The sequence below is a fragment of the Phoxinus phoxinus genome (assembly GCF_949152265.1).
Source record: "Phoxinus phoxinus genome assembly, chromosome: 4".
NCBI classification, from domain to species: domain Eukaryota; kingdom Metazoa; phylum Chordata; class Actinopteri; order Cypriniformes; family Leuciscidae; genus Phoxinus; species Phoxinus phoxinus.
This window is the reverse complement of record NC_136879.1, coordinates 23791054-23811097: the sequence shown is the minus strand read 5'-3', so window position 1 is coordinate 23811097 and position 20044 is coordinate 23791054. Positions and strand designations below refer to the sequence as shown.

The following is a 20044-nucleotide window of genomic DNA, read 5'->3' as shown; positions in this document are numbered from 1 at the left end:
TGAGTGCCTTTTTGATAAATCTCAGTGCGCCTTTGTGATTTATGGAAGGAGTAATGACTAATAACTTGCTTTGTTTGCTTCACACTTGTGAATTGCTGACTCTTTTTATACATTCTGATTGATTAACACTTGTAGGTTCATTATCAACTTGCAGAGTATATGGAGTTCAACAAATGACTTCTTGTACACTCTAAAAATGTAATTAATATTTTTATATTTTTTATATTATCATGTAATTTGTGCTGCTAACCTCTTACTGAGGCAGTGAGCATAATAAGGTTGTGGAGTCCTGGTAATGAAAAGAACTTCAGACACAAAACGGCACGCATGCATGAACAATAAATTTGGCTTCCGGAACCAAACCAAAGTGACTGCTCTCATTGTGACTCTGAGACTTTGGAATCCCATTTCCTTCATGTAAAAAAGCCAATGCCGAGGACAATAGTTTTGTTTCAAACAAGTGCCAGTTAAAATTCTGATTCAGGGAAAAAGTGGATGCGTTTGGAGGTGTGGTTGATGGAATGAGGCAAATTAATATATTCTTGATGAAATTCAAAACTCCATGTTAACCATCTAAAGCTAAGTAATGCAAATTCCTGTATTGTCAAAGTACATTTTGAGTTTGAGGGAGAACTTTCTTCTTGACTGTAGAGGAAGTCAAGTCAAGTCACCTTCATTTACAGTATATAGCGCTTTTAACTATAAAGATTGTTTCAAAGCAGCTTTACAGTGATAATAGGAAATTAAAGTAACAAAGATTGTTTTGGCTTTACAGCAGCTCTAGAATAAAGTTGTTGTCCAGCTAAAGTTAGTTTTGATTGATTCACTTCCGTCGCAACGATCATTAGTTATTAACTTAGGGGCCGCCAACACAACACCGTTCTAACAGAAAACCCCTAATGCGATCCGGCCGCCCACCCGCACAAAACAGTGCCTGGTGGCTCGAGAACGCAAACCATGAAATAGGTTCCTAGGTACAAGCCTTGAAAAATTTATAATAAAGACTTTTTTTTATCACTTCCACGTAGCCACGTGAACACCGTTTTATCTGTACAGAGGTGAAGGGAGGGAGGTCTTCAGGGAGACTAGTTGACACTTCAGGACTGCGTTGTTGTCGTGTCCAGGCACAGGTCCTTCATCAGATCTGGATACGGCCTGCATCCGGCGGACTGCGGTAAACCTCGGGATAAATAGAGAGACTAATCTTAGCGTAGACACCATCCTTCTTATTCCCATAAGTAGTACGTTATGTAGGTATGCCGGTGTAGTGAATACATTCCCCGATGTACAATGTTGGCATTGTCCTCTCACCCTTGTATTCTTTGATCTAAAACATATTAACTAGGGATGCACGATAGCATCATCATCACCTGGTTATAAAAAAAATTGTAGTTTTTCTTTTTTACATTTTAGACGAACTCTTCTTCACAAGCTCGAATAACACTAAAAACACTGTTAAATGTAATCTTTAGCAAATTTCAAAATGAATATCCATTTTTCAAACTGTAGCCTATATTATAATGCTGTGATGCCTAAAATTACTTGTAGCATATAAAGGGGTTATATGTAGAATTCAGAAACCCTTGTTATTAGCGACACCGGTGGCTGTAAAGTGAAATGCAGCCAGCAACCTATTACTGAGACTGAATGTGATTCAAGGCCACGAGATGCTTATGGCGAAGTTCTTTGAATTTCATGATTGTTTGAATATAAAGTATATGGGACATTCCGTGTCAAACCAACCAAAGTTTGGTAATATTTTTTCTGAAGAAAGACAAACTATTAGCCAAAATATTAAATGTCATGGATGTTTGTTTACTAAGTAATCCATCCTTTTTTAGAGGAGGTAAACATGACAATTTTCACTTGAGATTTGGAGCCAAATTACAGGGGAGTCAAAATGACTTTATAAAGATGGCAGCATCATTATTTTATTTTTACACAGAGATAATAGTAGGTCTATTAGTTAAATCTGTTGACTTTAGCAATCTTTGTTGCATTATATGCCAACAGTGAAAGTCCCAACAGAAATGGGGAAAAAGCACTTCTTTAGTTTTTTGCCCCAAATTTGCATGCCTGTAACTTAATAAGTATTAAAGATATCTTAATATCCTTTTAGATTCTGTTTTTTTTTTTTATCAAACTTTCCTAACCGTCACATCCTTTGGATTTTCCTGCTGAAACTGGCCCGAGTTCTTCACATAAAAATCAGTTTACAACCTACGAAGTCGGGGAAGGTCTCGTTTTTCGTTACAAGCTGTTCACACATTGGCAATACAAAAAGTGTAACATACATTAAAACTAAAATCAACCGTTCAATGGGGCTATATGTAAGAATTGTTGTGTTTTTTTATTGATTTATTCTTAATCCATTTAACTGTATAGGGGAATTACAGCTAGACCCCATTGAGACTGATATGCTCAATGAAGACCAGCAGTCAAAGTTGAAGTTCAATCAGTTTACTGAAGACAAAGTTCTCCACACTTCTGAAAGGAAAAAGAAAATGAGTTGGAAATAACTTACCGTAGATAGATATACAAAATAGTAAGAAAAGATGTAAATCCATGTATTATTTATTATGTTTTGTTATCAATTCATTAATTCCTCTTGCTGTATCACCCTCAATTTTTAATAGGCCTAGTGCTTTTTATAGTAACATTGGTCATTCAGTTATTGTTTTCTAAGTGTATATGATGAATACTGAGTATTCAGGCATGCAGCTGATTTGACATACTCATTTTTGCTAATGTGTAGCAGGGAAGTATTCATATTTGTTCAAAGGAACTGTGCATCAATCTTGTCTATCAGACTTTGAAATACCTTTGATTACACAAGTAGCTTTCATCCAAAGCTTCTAATTTCTCTAATTTTTCTATGTTGTTTTCCTTCATCTGAAGGAGCATCTGTTCTTTGCATTCGTCTACTCTAGAAGACATCTGAAAAAATTGTACACAGATGTCATCAGTTCAGGCAAATGATTGCCTTGCAGCATTGTATCAAGAATATAGCCAGCAGTTGTTAAAAGCAACACTGGCAATAAAGAAGGGCACTTTATAGTGTAGTCGTCTCAGCGGCCATGTGCTTACAGAGCTGGTAAATGGCCCTCGTGTGTGTCTCTCCCGCCCTATAACATCCTCAGGGGACCGGCATGAAAAGATTGAAAGTTTGCGACAGATGTCAAGAAATGAGGAGTGAACTTGGATGCGTTCCTGCTAGAAGCCAAGGTTTTCAAGCCAAATGTTGCATATTTAATCCACCCTGACAGACTCCAGTCCATGTGAGAATGTAGCCCGTCTTGCTGCTGAGAGAACTACTCTTTTCTTTGTTGAAACCCATTTTCTCACTCTACAGTTGCTCTTATTTATGTGCAATTATTTATTTAAAATTCAAGATGGACAACTTTTTTGCTTGAATATGTTGGCTGAGTGAAACGGTGCTGGTGAATGCGCTCGGCTCTTAATATTAAACACATATTTCTTGCATTTTACAATCGCTTTAATGGCGCGCTCAGGGAGATGTAGTGATGAGTCTCCCCTATTGCTTTTCTTTTGTGTTCCTGTCAGAGCACTAATACGGAATATTAGATTTGAGGTGAAATTGTGATCTAACTTTTGCCGCAACGAAAGTAGTGTACATTAGGGAAGCTATCCTGATGATAGGCAGTACCAGTGTGCATTTTTCAACCGTAAACAACCCAATGCTTGGGTGAAACTGTTAGGGGAATCATCTAACAGGAACAGCAGAATTATATATCAGCTCTGGCCTCGGCTCATCCTGCCCACTGATATGCTGAAAATGCCTTGCTTCTTTATGATTCAGTCACTGTGGGAAAAGATAATGTTCAGGGCAGAGCAAATCCATCCACTCCTGGGTTATTTATTATTAATGGCTTACATTTTGTAAGAAAAAGTGATGTGTTGGAAGATCATCTTAAACATTTGTAAATGTGTTTTGGAAGTTGTTTAACATGAATTAAGTTGTGTGACCGTGGTGGTAAACACGCACACCTTTACTTGAATCTTAGACAGATTTAAGTTAGTTGTATATTGGTCAGAATGTTGACCACTGAAATGTTTATCAGTGGCCGATGTGGATATCTAGAGATCATAGGGCCAGATTAAACATTTGGTTATATTTGGTTACATTGACATACATTTATAAATGTTTTTATTAGTGGGAGAGGCTGCGCATTGGCAAAATATGTATGGTATGGTATATGTGGTAGGGCCTATAATACTGAGATATGTATATTATGCACTACTGTTTGAGGTTTGGCAAGCTTTTAAAAGAAATCCCTGATGCTCACCACGGCTGCATTTATTTGATCAAATACAGTCAAATTTGATTGAGATTTTATTACAAGGATCAGTGGCCTGGACCTGGGGGACCGCTGGGGGCTTCAAAGGGTCAATTTTTGTTTTGTTCATCATTGTGAAGAAACCTTTGGGCAATTGTATGTGATCCTGTCTATGAAAAATCAATAAACAAAATGTATCAAAATAAAAAAATATTGTAAAATATTATTGTGATTTAAAATAAGTCTTCTACTTTAATACATTTTAAAATGCAATTTATTCCTGTGATGGCAAAGCTGAATTTTTAGCAGCCATAACTTCAGTCTTCAGTATTACATGATACACTTCTTCATAAATAATTTGGATGTGTTGATTTGGTGCTCAAGAAATTCTCAATGTTGAAATAGTTATTTTATGGACACTGGCAATTTGTTTCAGGATTTTTTTGATGAATAGAAAGTTTAATAGAACAGCATTTACTTGAAATGTATAATTTCTTGTAACAATGTCAGCTTGTTGAGGTAGTCTTACACACTGTTTGGCCGTACTTGTCCACCATGGCACCACATCTACTGTCGTTTTGCTTTCTTACAGAAAAAAAAAAAAAAACATTTAGTTCAGTTAGACAACGGACACTACAATTATAAACTGAAATCATCTGCTCTGCTCCATAAAGTCACAGCACAGTTGCAGCAGGAGTTAGATTTCAGAGAGTAAAGAGAGATGACTGACAAGACGAAGGCGGAGGATTTGGTCATAGTGGGATTTGACAAATATCTTGTAAAATGTGCGGCGAGTAAGTGCTTTCCTTATACTCAGGGTACGCATGATCGGGAATTCGCAGTGAAGCTACAGTGAAAGCGAGCCCGCATTCAAAAACGTTGTCAATACCCCACATATTGATAGCGGCTCAACGGCCTAAACATAGAGTTCTCGACTTTTGAATGGTAGCCTAATGTATATGACAACAAATGAAAATAATGATAGCAATTGAAACATACATAAAATTGCTAATATTATTAGATAGAGAGAGTAGCATTTAACTAAATATTTTTTGTACACTAGGTTACTTTTCTTTTTTTTTGCTCTCGGGGTCCCCCTACAGTTGGGAAACAGTATTGTCCTCTACTACTGTCGTAAACTCTGTCATACATGCACGTGCATTTGTTGACAACCATGATAGCCCTGAACACTGTAGGAGTTCACATGCAGGTGTTCTGCTTGCGTCGCGTGTGAAATGTCTTCATCCAGGTACAGTGGCATATATTTCAGCATGTCATGATATGAATATAATTTCATGGGTTTTATTTTTTTTCAAACGACAAATGATCGCGATGCTCACGTTTACAAGCCAGCGTCATTATAGTAGCCTAGTCTATTGGTTACCGTTTTACTGAATCTAATATGATACTTCAATGCAATGTGTGGAGTGGTAGATATAATAACCATATATCGTCAATATTATAATATCAAGCTACCATAGATGAATCTGCAAATTTTACAAATCGATTTGCATTATAGCTTGTTTATTGGTTTACAAATAAACAAATATCACAGACATGTTAGGTATCCTAAAATATTATTTTGTACATCTTATATATTTACTTGCAAGAATGTAGCCCCTATCAAACTTGTACACGCCGTTTAGACATAGGCTTTCATTTGATATTTGAAAGTCCGCATCGGCATAGGGTTGCCTCCTTTGATTTGTGAAAAACCGGGACACAGATTATTATTATTTTTGGGGGTCTGAGTTGTAGGTTGTAAATAGTATTTTCTTTGACACTGGTGCTGGTGGCTCATCCGACTTTGTTGTGTTATCCTCATAGACAGTGGTTATCCTCCTCGTCCGTCTCTCTCCCCATTTCACACAATAGATGTAAATAGACCGTTTTTAAAAAGCTAGCTAGCAACTAAACTCACACTGTATCATCTTGGATGTGTGTTGATGCGCGCGCGCGACCGACCGACAGCACAGCCAGTTGCTAGGCGATAAGTTGAGCTTCCAATCAAATAAAAGTAAACGCCTGGCATTGGCCAATCCACTGTTTTACCCGTTTTTACCATGGTTTTTACCCGTTTACGGACACAGGATTGGATGTACTGTACACAACTATGAAGAAAACACAGTAACAGTAGACGGAAACGGTTTAATTTGAAACCAGGAAATTCTACTTTAGAAGTACATTTTCACAAAAAAACGGGACAATTCGTGTCCCGGGAAAGAATATGAATTTTCTGGGACTGTCGCTCAAAAAAAGAGAATAATCCCTGGAAAACCGGGACGGGTGGCATCGGAAACGCTGGCCCAATGTTGATCCTCGTTCTGCCTTTAATACGATCACTTTCTCGTTTCCTCTTGTTGCTTTCCTCCGACAAAACCTTTGCTTTCTTGCTTTTCTGTCTGCTTCGGCTATGACTATAACATTTGGCAAACAAACGCTAGTTTGGCTCGCACGTCCGATTTTAAGGAAGTGGGGGTGGTGGTGGAAGTGACGTATATGCCGTAAAGCAGTCGAATTTTGTAGTTCTCTTTGTTCGCCGGTTACTACCCGAAACCCGAAGTTTAAAAGTACGATAAAAACGCTACAGACCCCGTCAGGCTATGGCAGACATGTCATTCAACCTATTGTAAGTCGATGTACCATCACAAGAGACTTGGAAATATATTATTAAGGTTGAAAAGTAACCTAGTGCTGCTTTAAAAAAAAACTAAAGTGCTGCACATGGATTTTTTAAGCTTGGTTTATTCATATTAACCATTCAAACAAACAAACCACATACATTTGTTATTTTCCAATGATCCATGAGCATGTTGGATTGTTCCCTGAACTCTGCAAAGCTGTTTGTGCTAACAGTGTGACATTAATAAAGACAAATAAGCACATATATACGTTTTTTTCAGCAACAGTATTAATTAGATCCACAGAGCCACTCGTGCTGTAGGTCTGATGAGCTCACATGACCTTTTGGTTCCCTTCATTTGTGATTTTGCTCAATGTTTCCTCATTTCAAAGTTAACTTGGAATTTTAATGTGGCCATGTCTAGATTTCTTTCCACTTTTCTCTAAGGCTATGTTTACCCATCATCATCTTTTTAACAAGTGTCATATGTGTTAGTTTTCATCGATGACATTAATTAATTTAAAGATGCTTTCACTGAAGCAGCCAGCAGATATGTCTAGCATTGAGCCATTCATTTATGCATATTTAATTTATTCAGCATAACACTAGGCCAAGAAACAACTATTACTTGTGGATCTTGCCACCATTTGTATGTTTATGAAATACTCAGAACGTAATTCATAATGCTTGATTTTTTTTTTTTTTCTGCAGGATTCTCAACAGTTTTTTTTTTGTTTGTTGCATCTACAGAGAACTGGACTCCATAAATAATTGAGTTACAAGCATACAGGGCCAGGGATAAAGAAGCAAAATAAAATTCAAACTAACTATTGGCCCAGAGGTGTAAACATCAGCCTCATTAAATAGTTATATAAAAGAAGATTTCACAGGTTGCAAATAGACTTGTGAAGTAGCAACAAGCAAATGCCTTTTAACCCTCATATGAGTTAATCTAGAATGCACACTTTCATGGCTCTGCTCTTATAATGTCACCTGAGAAGCGGATAAGTAAAAGGAGCAATTATGAACTGTCCCAAGGAGAGCTTAATGTCCAGAAACCTGTGGTATTCTCAGAAACCGAAACTCACTCGCAATGATTTCACTGGCATGGAAAGTCATCTCTGCATCTGCCGTTTTGACGCTCAATATCGATTTTGAAGCTCCTCTCAAAGCGACTCTCTTCTCGGGATCAATGGAAATGTAATTTGAGAGAAGCTTCTCCTGCTCTAATGAAAAACTTTGCAAAATACAAGGTGCAGAAGTCCCTAAAGGCTGGTACAGATTAAAGGGGGAAAGATTCTCTTCTAATCAGCTGGCTTTTAACTCCCTCTTCTAGATCTTAAAGGAGCACCACTTAACAGTTACATTAAGTCATGCTTTTAGACCATTGCCTATGTGTTTTGCCAACATGTTAAATGGATTGATGATGGAGCCCTCATTGTTGTGGCCTGATGTTTTCTGTTTGATTTTATTCCAGTGCCCCTCATCACTGCAAAAGGAGACGATGTGGAGAGTCACGAAAAGGTAAGGGTTGAAGCATGTTTACTCTTGTGTAACGGCATATGACAGCAGTTTGATTTTAAATAGCAGATCTGTAATCTCCTGTTCTTTTGTTTGTTTGCTTCTCATACATGGCTCAAGACCTATCACCCTTTGTACCAGTTTTGTATCTCCAGCACCATAAATGCAAGCTACGCTACAGCTATAATCTTTTTCTGCTGAAAGTGCACCAATTAAAGCCTAGCATATATAGGCTATATATGTGTGTGTGTGATTTTGTTAGGGAGTGCATCGGTATAGAAAAAAAGAGGCGAAAAAGTACTTTTTACTCGAAAGACTTTTGGTGTGATTGTACGTGTGTGTGCGGAAAAGAGGGGTTTAGACGGACTGAATCATTGGTCAATTCGTTTAAAAAATCATTGAAAAATGTGGTGATGTGCAATCTATATTATGAGAAAATGTAACTTTTTTTACCTTTGATGCATTTAAACCCGTTGTAGGAGACTCCAAAACAAAATTAGGAACCTTTAAAATACCATAATAGGGGCACTTTAAATCGCAGCCAGTTATCCAAAGTGACTTACGTTGCATTCAAGTTCAAATATATTTTATCAGTCTATGAACTTGGTGTTGCTACTGTTGCTCTTTGCTCTACTGGAACAGTCTGAGGCAAACTATGAAACATACCACCAAGATGTCAGTAAATTAAAAAGCAGTGGTTATGCATTGGTCAAATCACATTGTAATGTCTATATTCTAGAGTTGAAAGGGTTGCAAACAGAAAGAAAAAGTCAATTTATCAGTTATCTGCCACAACACGCTGTTTATTATTGGTGCATCCCTGAGGTAATTTAAACACTGCATTTTAATCAATACGTGTTTCTTATTTGGTTCCAGATCCATCTTCAACTTGTCAGGCTGTGTCGTTGTCTTGCAATAAGCATTACATTGAGTTTGTCTCTAACTCTAAGGGACTTTGACAGGGGTCTTCACAGCTGAAATGCTGAGCATATGATCCTTGCTGCAAGTAACATTTGTCTCTTTTATTGCGTCAGCCGTTTCTGCTTTCCGCCGATAGGTTTCACGGTTAATGCATTCATTTTCTGGTGTAGCTTTTGTTGAGTTTTAAGCAGAAAGGCCACTGACATTCTGGGTCAGGAGAGGGAACAAAGGACAGAGAGCAAGAGAAAGAGGAAGCGAATACATTAGAACGCATAGAACGCTGTAATATGCTTGTGTTTAGACCATGGCCAGGGTTCAGATGTGCTTGTACATCTGGGGTTTTAGCAATTTTCCTTTTCTTTGTTGATATTTCCTTCTTTTTTTCAATCGATGAAATTAAAAGTGAAATAGTACAGTTTGTTAATGTTGTCCTCACTATGGTCGAAGGTTCACATGGTTGATTGAGTGTAAAAGTGGACATTTTAATGAATAGATCTCTCTAGGTCCTTTCAGACGCATGGAGAGGAGAAGAAATAGACATTAAATAATGTCTCTCTTGATTTGCACAGCAGGATGACAGGATGGACAATTGTTCAGGCCCTCCTACTGTTAAATCAATGCTCTTCAAAGACTGCACATCCTTGTGCTCCTGGGGTGAGAGGATTGACTGGTTCTAATCAAGGATCCAAATGAATGTTGCTGTTGCTGTCATTGAAGTTTTTCTTTTTCTGCCATTTCTTTTTGTGCATTAAGTAGGACTGTCATTCGCCTACACAGTACCGGTTAAATGTTGGGAAACATTAGGCTATTTTTTTATGTTTTTGAAAGAATTCTCTTATGCTCATCAAGCCTGCATTTATTTAATAAAAAAATATACAGAATACAGAAAATACATTAATATTGTAAAATATTATTACAATTTGAAATAAAGATTTCTGTGAAGGTATATTGTATATTGAATCGTTGAATTAGTTACATGATGTTAATACATGATTTTAATTAAATCAAAATTGAATGCGTATAATATTTGCTAATAATTAAATGACATTCAAATCATTAATAAGAATAACATTAAAAATAAGAATAACATTAAAAAAAGCATTTTAGAGGTCAATATATTGTTTTTTTATTTCCATATCATTGAACATCTATCATGAGTGTTAGACAAGCATTTGTTCTGTAGCATATTACATATTATTATTTTTTAAGTTTAGTTTTGATTTGGGCTTTGTGTCAAGTTAAAAGCCATTAAATCCTGTTTTTTTTTTTTTTTTAAGTCTGAATTTAAGTGCCTGCAACAGAAAGTTGTTTCTGACGAGGGCTTGTTGAGGTTCCAACTGCAGCTAATGACTTTCCCTGATAAATGATGGATGATCACATTATCGCAGAATGAGATATTTCAGATTTGGCATGTCATCACCACTACACTGTTGCAAAGCATGTTGTACAAAGAACATGAAAAGTCGGGCTAAAAGAGAATTTGCTGTCGTGTACAGCTTCTTTCAATGTGTTAGGAGGTTTTAATTATAAATATATCCTAGTTACTGGTTAGGTGCTTTACAAATTCAGATTACTTTATGGAAGTTTTCTCCAATATATCAGAATTAGATATTTTGAAAAAAATGCCTTTTTTTTTCTTCCATACAGTGGAAGTCAGTGGGCACCAATGTTGTAAATTTGTACCCTATTAACTTTCATTATGGCAAAAACAGTTATCATTGTATTGTATTCTTCTTCAGAATGTAATTTTTTTGCGTTCCGAATGTAGTTTAGGGGATTTTTTATTTATTTGTAAACTCCCTTTAAAGACCCATACGTTTTGGGAGACCCTAAAGACTCCCTACATTTTAATTTATTTACTAGCAAGGTCACTATAGGCCTTTGCGTTTCACATGACCCAATGTTTATACAGGACAGTGGTTGCATGCAAATTATGTTGTTAGGGCTGTACACTTGTCCTTGATCTTGGCTACACGACAGGGATTACAGTTTGTCTTGAAATATGGAAAATAATCTACAACTCACAAGTCATGTGATTTACAACCCATCCAACACCTCATAAAAGATACACCAAGGTGCCGTTTTCATCTTCAGCTTTTTAGTCTTGCATGACCTTTGCTGTCGACCTTTTTCTCAATAACCGGCCACATTGGTCATGCAGCTCGAGGAGAGGCGCTGGACTCAGAATCTCAATGGCTCGGGGAACAGAGGCCAAATGAGACTCAACAGGTCACTGGTGTGTGCTGGAATACTCTACCATATATCACAAGGACAGAGAGAGTGAACCAACCTTGGTCTGTGTATGGAAAAAATGAAAGGCGGGTACAATCAAGGATTTTTCTGAAGATTTCCTTGATTGAATTGCTCTGGAAGGCGAGCACACACATTAAACCCAACTCCAATTAAGCTCGGCCCTGTAATTTCAAGCAGCTTTTCCCATGTGAATTGACTGGTGACTCATTTTTACCTCTTCAAACAGGTTCAGTCCTGTCAGTGCTAGTTTAGCTGAGGGATATCGAGAGCCAGCTGGCAAATGTCACTCAAGCTACTTGCAATCTCGGCGTGCTTGGATTGGCAGTTCTAGACTTTGCCATTTGTGCCAAACTGTCCTTTCTGAATCTGAAGATTTTACAGAATCCCGCAAAAGAGTGTTTTTAACGCACTTGAATGGGAATGGTGAATAAACATCACTTTTCTGGGCTTACATGGTTCCTTCTCTTGCAGGAGGATGAGAAACGGCCATCATGAGGGATTATCATTAGACTCGTTCCTCAGATCAGAGACTAACAGGCTCCTCCAATGAGTTTTGTGACAACAATTCCTTAAACTACAGGATATATATGGGACAGGATGGGAAGTTAAATCTTTCTCTGCCACTGGCCATTGAATAGTAATTGGTTCATTGAAAGTTGTACCACTGGCGAAAGAGGCTCCCGGCAGCCCTGAGATGCCACAGTGTGTAGAGTTTATGATGTTCTCAGATGACCTTGTGAAGCAAGAAAAAATATTTTATGAGTCCCACATGTCTTGTGCTTATTATTTGATATTCTTAGCAATGCCCACATGCAGCCATTCTCTTCTGTGCATTGTTTTTGTCTCTGATATCCCCCGTGCTCCGCATGTTGGTGGGTTGAGTTTGTCCTCCATTCTCTTTTGGTTTTGTCTGTTGAGTATAATTTTCTTTATTTTGTGTTAGGAGGTATCCCCAAAGAACAAATCTTCCTTAGGGTTCTTTTAGGGACGTCCTTTACTGGTGAAAAATAAATGGTAAATAATTAAGTTTATATACTAATATGTAGTATTTATTCATAGTTTGAATTGGCTTTTATGTTTGTATTTTCAGCTTTCATTTTTGTTTAGTTTTATTATTTTTATGTGCTTTTTAATTTCTATTTTTTTAAAAACATTTAACTTTATATTCGCTTTAATTTAATTTAGTTTTAGTAATTTTAGTAAATTGGTTACTTAAACTCAACATCCCTTAGGCAGCATTTCAAATTTTTTTCTTAGTTTTAGTAATGGTTCTATTTTATTTCAGCTTTATTTCAGTTAACAATTTTTTTTTTTTTTTACATTTTAGTCATGTAAGGTCCATCCAATTGGCCCAGTGATGGTGTCCAATGGTATGATTGAAGGTTTCCTGCATGTTCTGTCTTTTCGGTGCAGAAAGTAATTAAATTCCATTTAAACTTGTATTAGCCTACTTAATTTTTTCATGACCTCGAATACAAATGAATTATTTGTCATTTATATAATCACTTATGTAGACATTTGATTATTCTATTTAACTATTTAACTCTGCTTCACAGCCTGATATAGACCGCCCTCACATTGACGTGATTGGTTACAAAGTAGTTTGTGATGTCAGAAGCTCCGTCAATTTAAACCGTCTTTTTTTCACTGCAGTTTTAAGGAGAAAATACTGATTGTTAGTTGATTCATGAATTTGCACATGGTTTGTCTTAAAGTATATTTAAAACACCACATAGACATATAAACAAATACAAACTTGATTTTTCACCACAGAGGGTCCAGGCTGCCCATGCTTGCCATTAATGAAATAGTAGTTCCATAATCAGAGGTTATGGCTAGTACTATAAAGTAATGCCGCCCCATGCTTACTAGTACCTCAATAGTATTTTTGTCTGGCAGTACAAAATAATACAATACAACACAAAACATCAAATGCTCAGAAATAAAGAGTAAAGGTGCGTATCTGACATCTGAAAGATAGGCTACATAATGCTGAGTGTATAGAAGACACTCTGCATTACTGGATAATCTGGCTACAGAATCACCCCGAGCCTTTTGCAACATTTAAATACCCAGACCAAGACAAAACATCCTCCAAATGGAGGCATGAACTAACAATTTAAATTTGCATTAATCAAGATCCTAGATCTGGGTCAGAGCATGTGAGTGGACTGGAGTAATATTTCCTTACTGAAGATTCCACTTGCTCAGTCCGCTCAGGGCCGCTCACTCAAACCACAATGGTCTTTGTGATATGCTGGTTTGAGAATATGTGAAATAAGCAATAGGTCTACGGTTATGGAGTTCGAGGAGTAAGAATGAAGAAGGATAAGAAATTGAAAGGAAGTGTGAAGGAACTGAGTTTGCAAAGATTCATTTTGTGATATATAACGGCGAAGTTCTTTATCGTTTTTCACTTATGGATAAAAATAAGTTTGAAATACCTTTGCAGCGCTACTGTTAACAAACATCCCGCAGCCACACTGATGAGAGCTCTTACTGTAATTGAGACATGTATGCAAGCGTTACAAACAGAAAGACGTATAGTACAGAGAAATTTACTGAACGGGATTTGAGGGAATATCGTTTTACCGGTGAGCGTGAGCGGTGCATGAGTGGAGCGTTCGCTCGGGCCGTGAGGGATTGAGCAAAACGCTTTGGCATAGAGCCGAATATTGAGCAGACAGTCACACCACTTCGCTCACATGCTCTGAACTGGGTAGTTTACACCTTTTTAGGGACAGAATGTAATTAGCATGGAATATCCTGGGAAATGGCACACCCTCCACAGTAAGCAAAACATCTCAAAACTCTTGTAACTTGTATCATCTATGGGTCTATTTATCTGGAAATGAGACCATTGTACCAGGGACACTGAGACATTTCAAATGATACTGAACATGACTGATTATATTAAAAATACAGTATGTATGTTATGTATGTATATATGTATATGAGTAAACTGAGTAAAGGGAAGCATAGGTAAAGGAAAGAAAGTCAACCTTACAACACTGGGAATGAACAGCACTTTTCAGATTATAACTAATTATAAAAGCCCGGATATACTTCAAGCAAAATTGAAGAATGACCTGATGTGACGTTATTTCGAACAAGATTAGCCCAAACAGCTTGCCAAACCGAACTTTCTGGAAAAGTTCCCTCTCGCTAACACATTTGTACTACCATTGGTTCGTGGTGATTACGTAGAAGGTAGGTGTGCGCTGAATCTCCTCGGAAATTTGTTCTGTTCAGCCTGTTGAGGTCAGACGTCCTCGAGTGATAACATGAACACATGTTTAATACTGTAAAGCTGCTTGCTTTTAAGCAATATATTGTATAAAGTGATATACAAATGTCACATGATGTGCCGAAATGCAGAGCTCGTGCAAACATATCACAATGCTGATCAGATTCTTATGATTTATAAAAAATAAAATAATTTTTTTTGCTGTGTGTTTATTTTGTTATTGAGAGGAAAGCGTGCAGCACATATTTATATAGTCATCTAAACTCCGCTCTTAGCAGTGTGGGCGGCTTCGGGATGTTTGCTAACAGTATATCGCTGCTATGTAACTTATTTTTACCCCTAAGCGAAGAACGAAAAATAACTTGCTGTGAGTGTATCAGGGTCTTAACTGAAGCCTATCCCCAAAAGAAAACATCTTTAAATTTGAAGTTGATTAATAATAAATTAAATGAATTAATAAACAATTTATTACACAATTAAAAATCCCCATTTAGACATGTGTGTGTGAAAAATAGAGAGCTAGTAGATGAAATAGTGGGAATGTGAACTTTTATAATTTTCCAGCTCAGAAGTAGATTTTGGATAGATTAAAGATATCTCATGTTTACAAAAACACACTCTCAGCAAACTGCTGTTTTGGGGTTGTAGCGATAGAAGTGAAAGACCACGGCTCTATACCATGAAGCCGGTTTAGGTGGCTAGCCAGGTATGTTTCAGTTTAGTTTGCACCAACCTTGGGTTTTAGGCACCATGAAAGTGGTTTGGCTTTTAGCAGTGTTCATCGCCGTAGTAACTTACGCTCCAAGGCTAAACTGGTCCGGCAGCTTGTGTTCCAGGTAAGAGATCTCAAACCGAAATTGGACCAATCAGCTGTGAGCAAAGGATAAAGTCACTCCACCTGTTTCTACTCCAAATTAAAGGTCACTACATAGCAAATGATTTTTAAAAACAAAATCGTCTGGCTTTTAGTAACACTTATTTAGAATTTTACATTTTAGTTTATAAATTATTATTACGCCCAGTTTAAAGGAATACATATATAAAGATAATATAAATACGCTTTAGAATCAATAGATAAAGCTATAAAATGACTACATGTGAGCTTAAATGTTCAATTCTCTATATCTTTATCACTTTACAATTTTTACTTGCACTGATATAGCAATACTTTTTCTTTTAGTTGTTGTGTTTCATAGACTGCTGTTTTCTTCTTGCTGTGTAAAATTGTTTAAATTCGTAATATTGTTCAATCTCGTAATATTCTGCAGAAGAAAGTGAATCGCTCTGCTTCTCGTGAGAAATGAATCACAGTTTCACTCTTTCTCAGCATGTGATTGGCTGTTCGCTACTGATGTCACACCTAAACTCCGGATCAAAGCCTGAGTTGACAGAGAAAGTTCAGCATCATGGTACCATCAAATCCTGGTTGGATTGGTTTGGTTTTGTCAACTCGAAACTAATCCTGTAACCCTGAGTTTGTTCAACTACCATCATGGTACAGGCCCCTGGTAGTGTCATTTTAATGTTTTTTTTTTGTTTTTTTGCTGTAGACAATACAAGATCATGGTTGTGTAAACCACAAGTATGATAAAGCCATCTCCACTTGATTGTATTTAATCTGTTATCCAGAGGACAACAGTAAGTTGCAATGGCCCATTTTCTCCTGTTTAGTCCGCTTCAGAAAGAATGTGACGAGGAGAAACCCTTGAGCTTGATAAACCACAGAGCCTAATTAAGTCAGTGCCTTCTACCCACCCCTGGCACTGATTTAAATCAGTTCTGATATGGTCCTTTCGGCCCATGCATAAATTTTCCTCTCACTGAAATCAGATAAAAAATTCTGACTAACCATGCAGACGTTTTGCCTGGCATCCTGTTATCCACTTTCTTCAAACAGATTTATATTCGCCCCCTGTCGATTATATGATGAAAATGAGAAAGCATGCGTGTAAATCAGAACTTGTGTGTGGATATATGGGTGTTCTGTTGCACAATATAAGGTGATGCATGTCTATGGTGGGGGGCAGAAGATGTGTACAGTTTGATTAGTGGTGACATGCCTCATGACACACTTACATTTTAAATGCATATGCAAAAATAGGAAATTGAGATGTTTTTTTTTTTTAGTGATGGATCTCTACGGGGGTTGAATTTAGACGCATAACCTCTCATAAAGGCTTTTAGCATGCTGACAGTCAGTTAACCTTCTCCCAGAAGTTGCATGACTAAATTCATACCCATTAAACCACCACCTCTACAGCCATCAAAGCAGTGTTTTTGTTTTTTTGTACTCAACAGTATACATTTCAAGACAATTACTGTTAGATTTCAATTGTGTGAGCAGTTTTTTTTATTATGCTTGGTCTCTAGGATTTTGTTTTTGTGAGGACTATGGTTATAATTAATAAAAGTTATTAATTTGCCTACTTATTTGTTCAATATCTGTTAGTTATAACCTATTTTGAAGTCTGCACTTAGCATCCATTTATCCACAGAAGCACATCTGATGGTGTCTGCTGGACCTGTCTACAGGGCTTTCTGTCCAACTCATTCAGACAGTGCACTGACTAGTCGATTTTGAAGATGTGTAATTTTTAACATCTTTTGTGAGGAAGGAAGCAGGTTTTCTAGCCAGAACCCACTTACTTAAAGAGGTCATGCATTTTTCTTTTCTTTTATAATGTTCTCTGAGGGCCACTTATAATGTTATCAGGATTTTTACATCAAAAACATCCTAATTTAGAAGTAATAAGCTATTTTCTATCCTGTTTTTGACCCTCTCTTTGAAACGCACTGTTTTGATGGGCAGCCACATTCAATACTTATGCCCACTGCTATGATTGGGTAACAGTTTTACATTTTAAAATACATTTCAATGGCCTGCCATTACATCTCGAAAACTTCCGATGTTGAAAAAAATCCATATGGCATATGTTTTGGTTAAGTCTTGGTTTTGTCAAATAAAATTTAAGGTCTTGGAGTTACCACAGTTATAATGGACAAAGGATGACTTAGTGTTTTGTGTACCGGTAAATGGAATTATGAATGAATGTGTCATTGCTAGTCACCCTGTCATTCTTATAGGCGATTCATCAGGCTGTTCATTCAGGATTACAGCGAATGGCTTCGATCAAAACAATATCAAACACTGCGTTCTCTACGTGCTTTCTTCCGTATCCGGCAATCTCTCACATTAACCCCCTAAATGCCGAAGCAAGGAAAGAACAGCCAATCACAACTGCCTATCATATCTATTCACAGTTTGACTGCGGCGCTACAGTATAAATACTCAAATATAGTTAGTGACACATGGTAAAAACGCTGTTTACTCACACTCACACTTGTGTGTTGCAACATTGCAGTCGGAACTGCATCATCTCTAATTTTCAGTCTCTCTGAAAAGCCTGCGGTGAACTTTGAATCTGCAGTAAAAAGAAGCGAACAAATGAACATTTTACTGACGCGATCTGACTGGAACTTCAGTTCATCCACGCTTTCTTAATGTTATGATCACAAGGAAGGCAATGCAAATACTGTTTTTCCACAACTTGGCACTTCAAAACGTCTTGTAATCCTCTGAGGCATCTCTATGGTTTTGTTGCTGGAGCAATCCTGTGTTTGCGTTGGTCTCGTATTTACTACTACATGACATTTGTGAATGGGTGGGCGGAGCTAAAGAGGCAATGCCGTAGAACTAGGCGTTGATCTTCGTCGCACTATAACGTAATAATGTGACATGATCCGAAACAAGTCATGTTTTGATCATGGTTTCAATAAAAGCTGTTTTTGGACTAACAAGGAAGTTTTGAGATTTGTACAGTACAATGACCATGATAAAAGGTCATATGTAAAAAGATGAAGGACATTTTGATTTCTCAATTCAAAAAATGACTGATTGACATTTAAAACTTTATTTATTTAGTTTGTATGTCTTAATAAAGGATCAGGTTTAAAAGTATAAATACGATTATCTAACTTATTATATTTACTATGAATATATATAATATTATTATACAGTACATATTATATTTTAATATTTCTATAAATCATTTTATACAAAAAATATTTATTTGTATATTTATGTATCTATGTATGTATGATTATTTTGGCAGCTTTGGAATTCCATATCACCAGACCTCTAACCACAGCACTTCCTAAGCTACTTTACATTGTGTATTTGTTTCAGGGTCAATTATACAACAGGAGGTGGCTCTTCCGTCACAACGAGTCCCTGTCTTTGAGTTTCCTGGTCCTTTGGGGTTTCAGAATCAATGTTTTTCTCCTCATCGGTTCGCCGTGGATTGAACCTCTAACCGTGCCATGATTCACAACGTCACCTTGATGATTCAGCTTCTCCCTCTCTCTGTAATGATGTGCCACACTCTGCCCGGTGTAAAGATATATGACTTGTTTCTCGAAGGGCTGCTTGGAGCTCAAGACTAGAGTAATTGTTAGCAGAGTGGTAGCAATAAATCAAAAGCCATCTCCTTTTTTCCTCGTTATCCTCTAATATACCACAATATGAGTAGGGAGAGCATCGAATATTGCTCGAATTTGCTCCCTTCTCTCTTCATGTCCCTGAGGACGTGAGATTTGGTTTGAGCGGGGAAGCCTCGTTCAAAGTTTGCAAAAGGAACTGTGATCGATTCGCTCTCTCCTCCACAGTCGGCTGGAAGCACTGACAGCTCTGGTGGCAGAATGAGCTTCCTAATACCCTAATTGAGCTGAGCACTCAGGGTTAGAACAGCATCAGCTCCAGGCACCGAAACCACACAATTTGCAGTGAACTAATGACATGGTGAATCATGATTTATTACCGTAGTTCAAATAATCCAAAGGATCCTCTCCAAATGTTGATGTTCTTTTAGAAATTTAATTGAACGACTAATTTATGCATACTGGAAGACTTATTCTGGCATCATGTCGGAATGATCATGTTTAGGAGATTTGCATGAACGAAACCACAATGTCATAATTACCAGTAGGGAAACTTGAGATGTTCTTTTATCTGTGGTTGATGGTAATTTGTATTACATAATTAGAATTATAAACAGAATATAACATAAAATAGACAGATATAACAGAAGAAATATAATAAATGGCTAAAGTGTAGGGTCATTCCATGTCAAATCAGCCAAATTTCAGAAACTTTCCCAGCTCAAATTTTTGATTTTGTTAATG

General features: G+C 37.1%; 1 protein-coding gene across 1 annotated transcript in view; it reads left to right on the top strand.

Annotated features, from left to right (window-relative positions):
• The window catches only part of b3glcta (beta 3-glucosyltransferase a), a 68637-nt gene that overhangs the window by 5140 nt on the left and 43453 nt on the right, over positions 1-20044 (top strand). The window contains exon 2 of the mRNA XM_079610852.1: positions 8399-8445. Within this exon, the coding sequence (XP_079466978.1) occupies positions 8399-8445 (47 nt within the window). The remainder of the gene's footprint in view (positions 1-8398; positions 8446-20044) is intronic.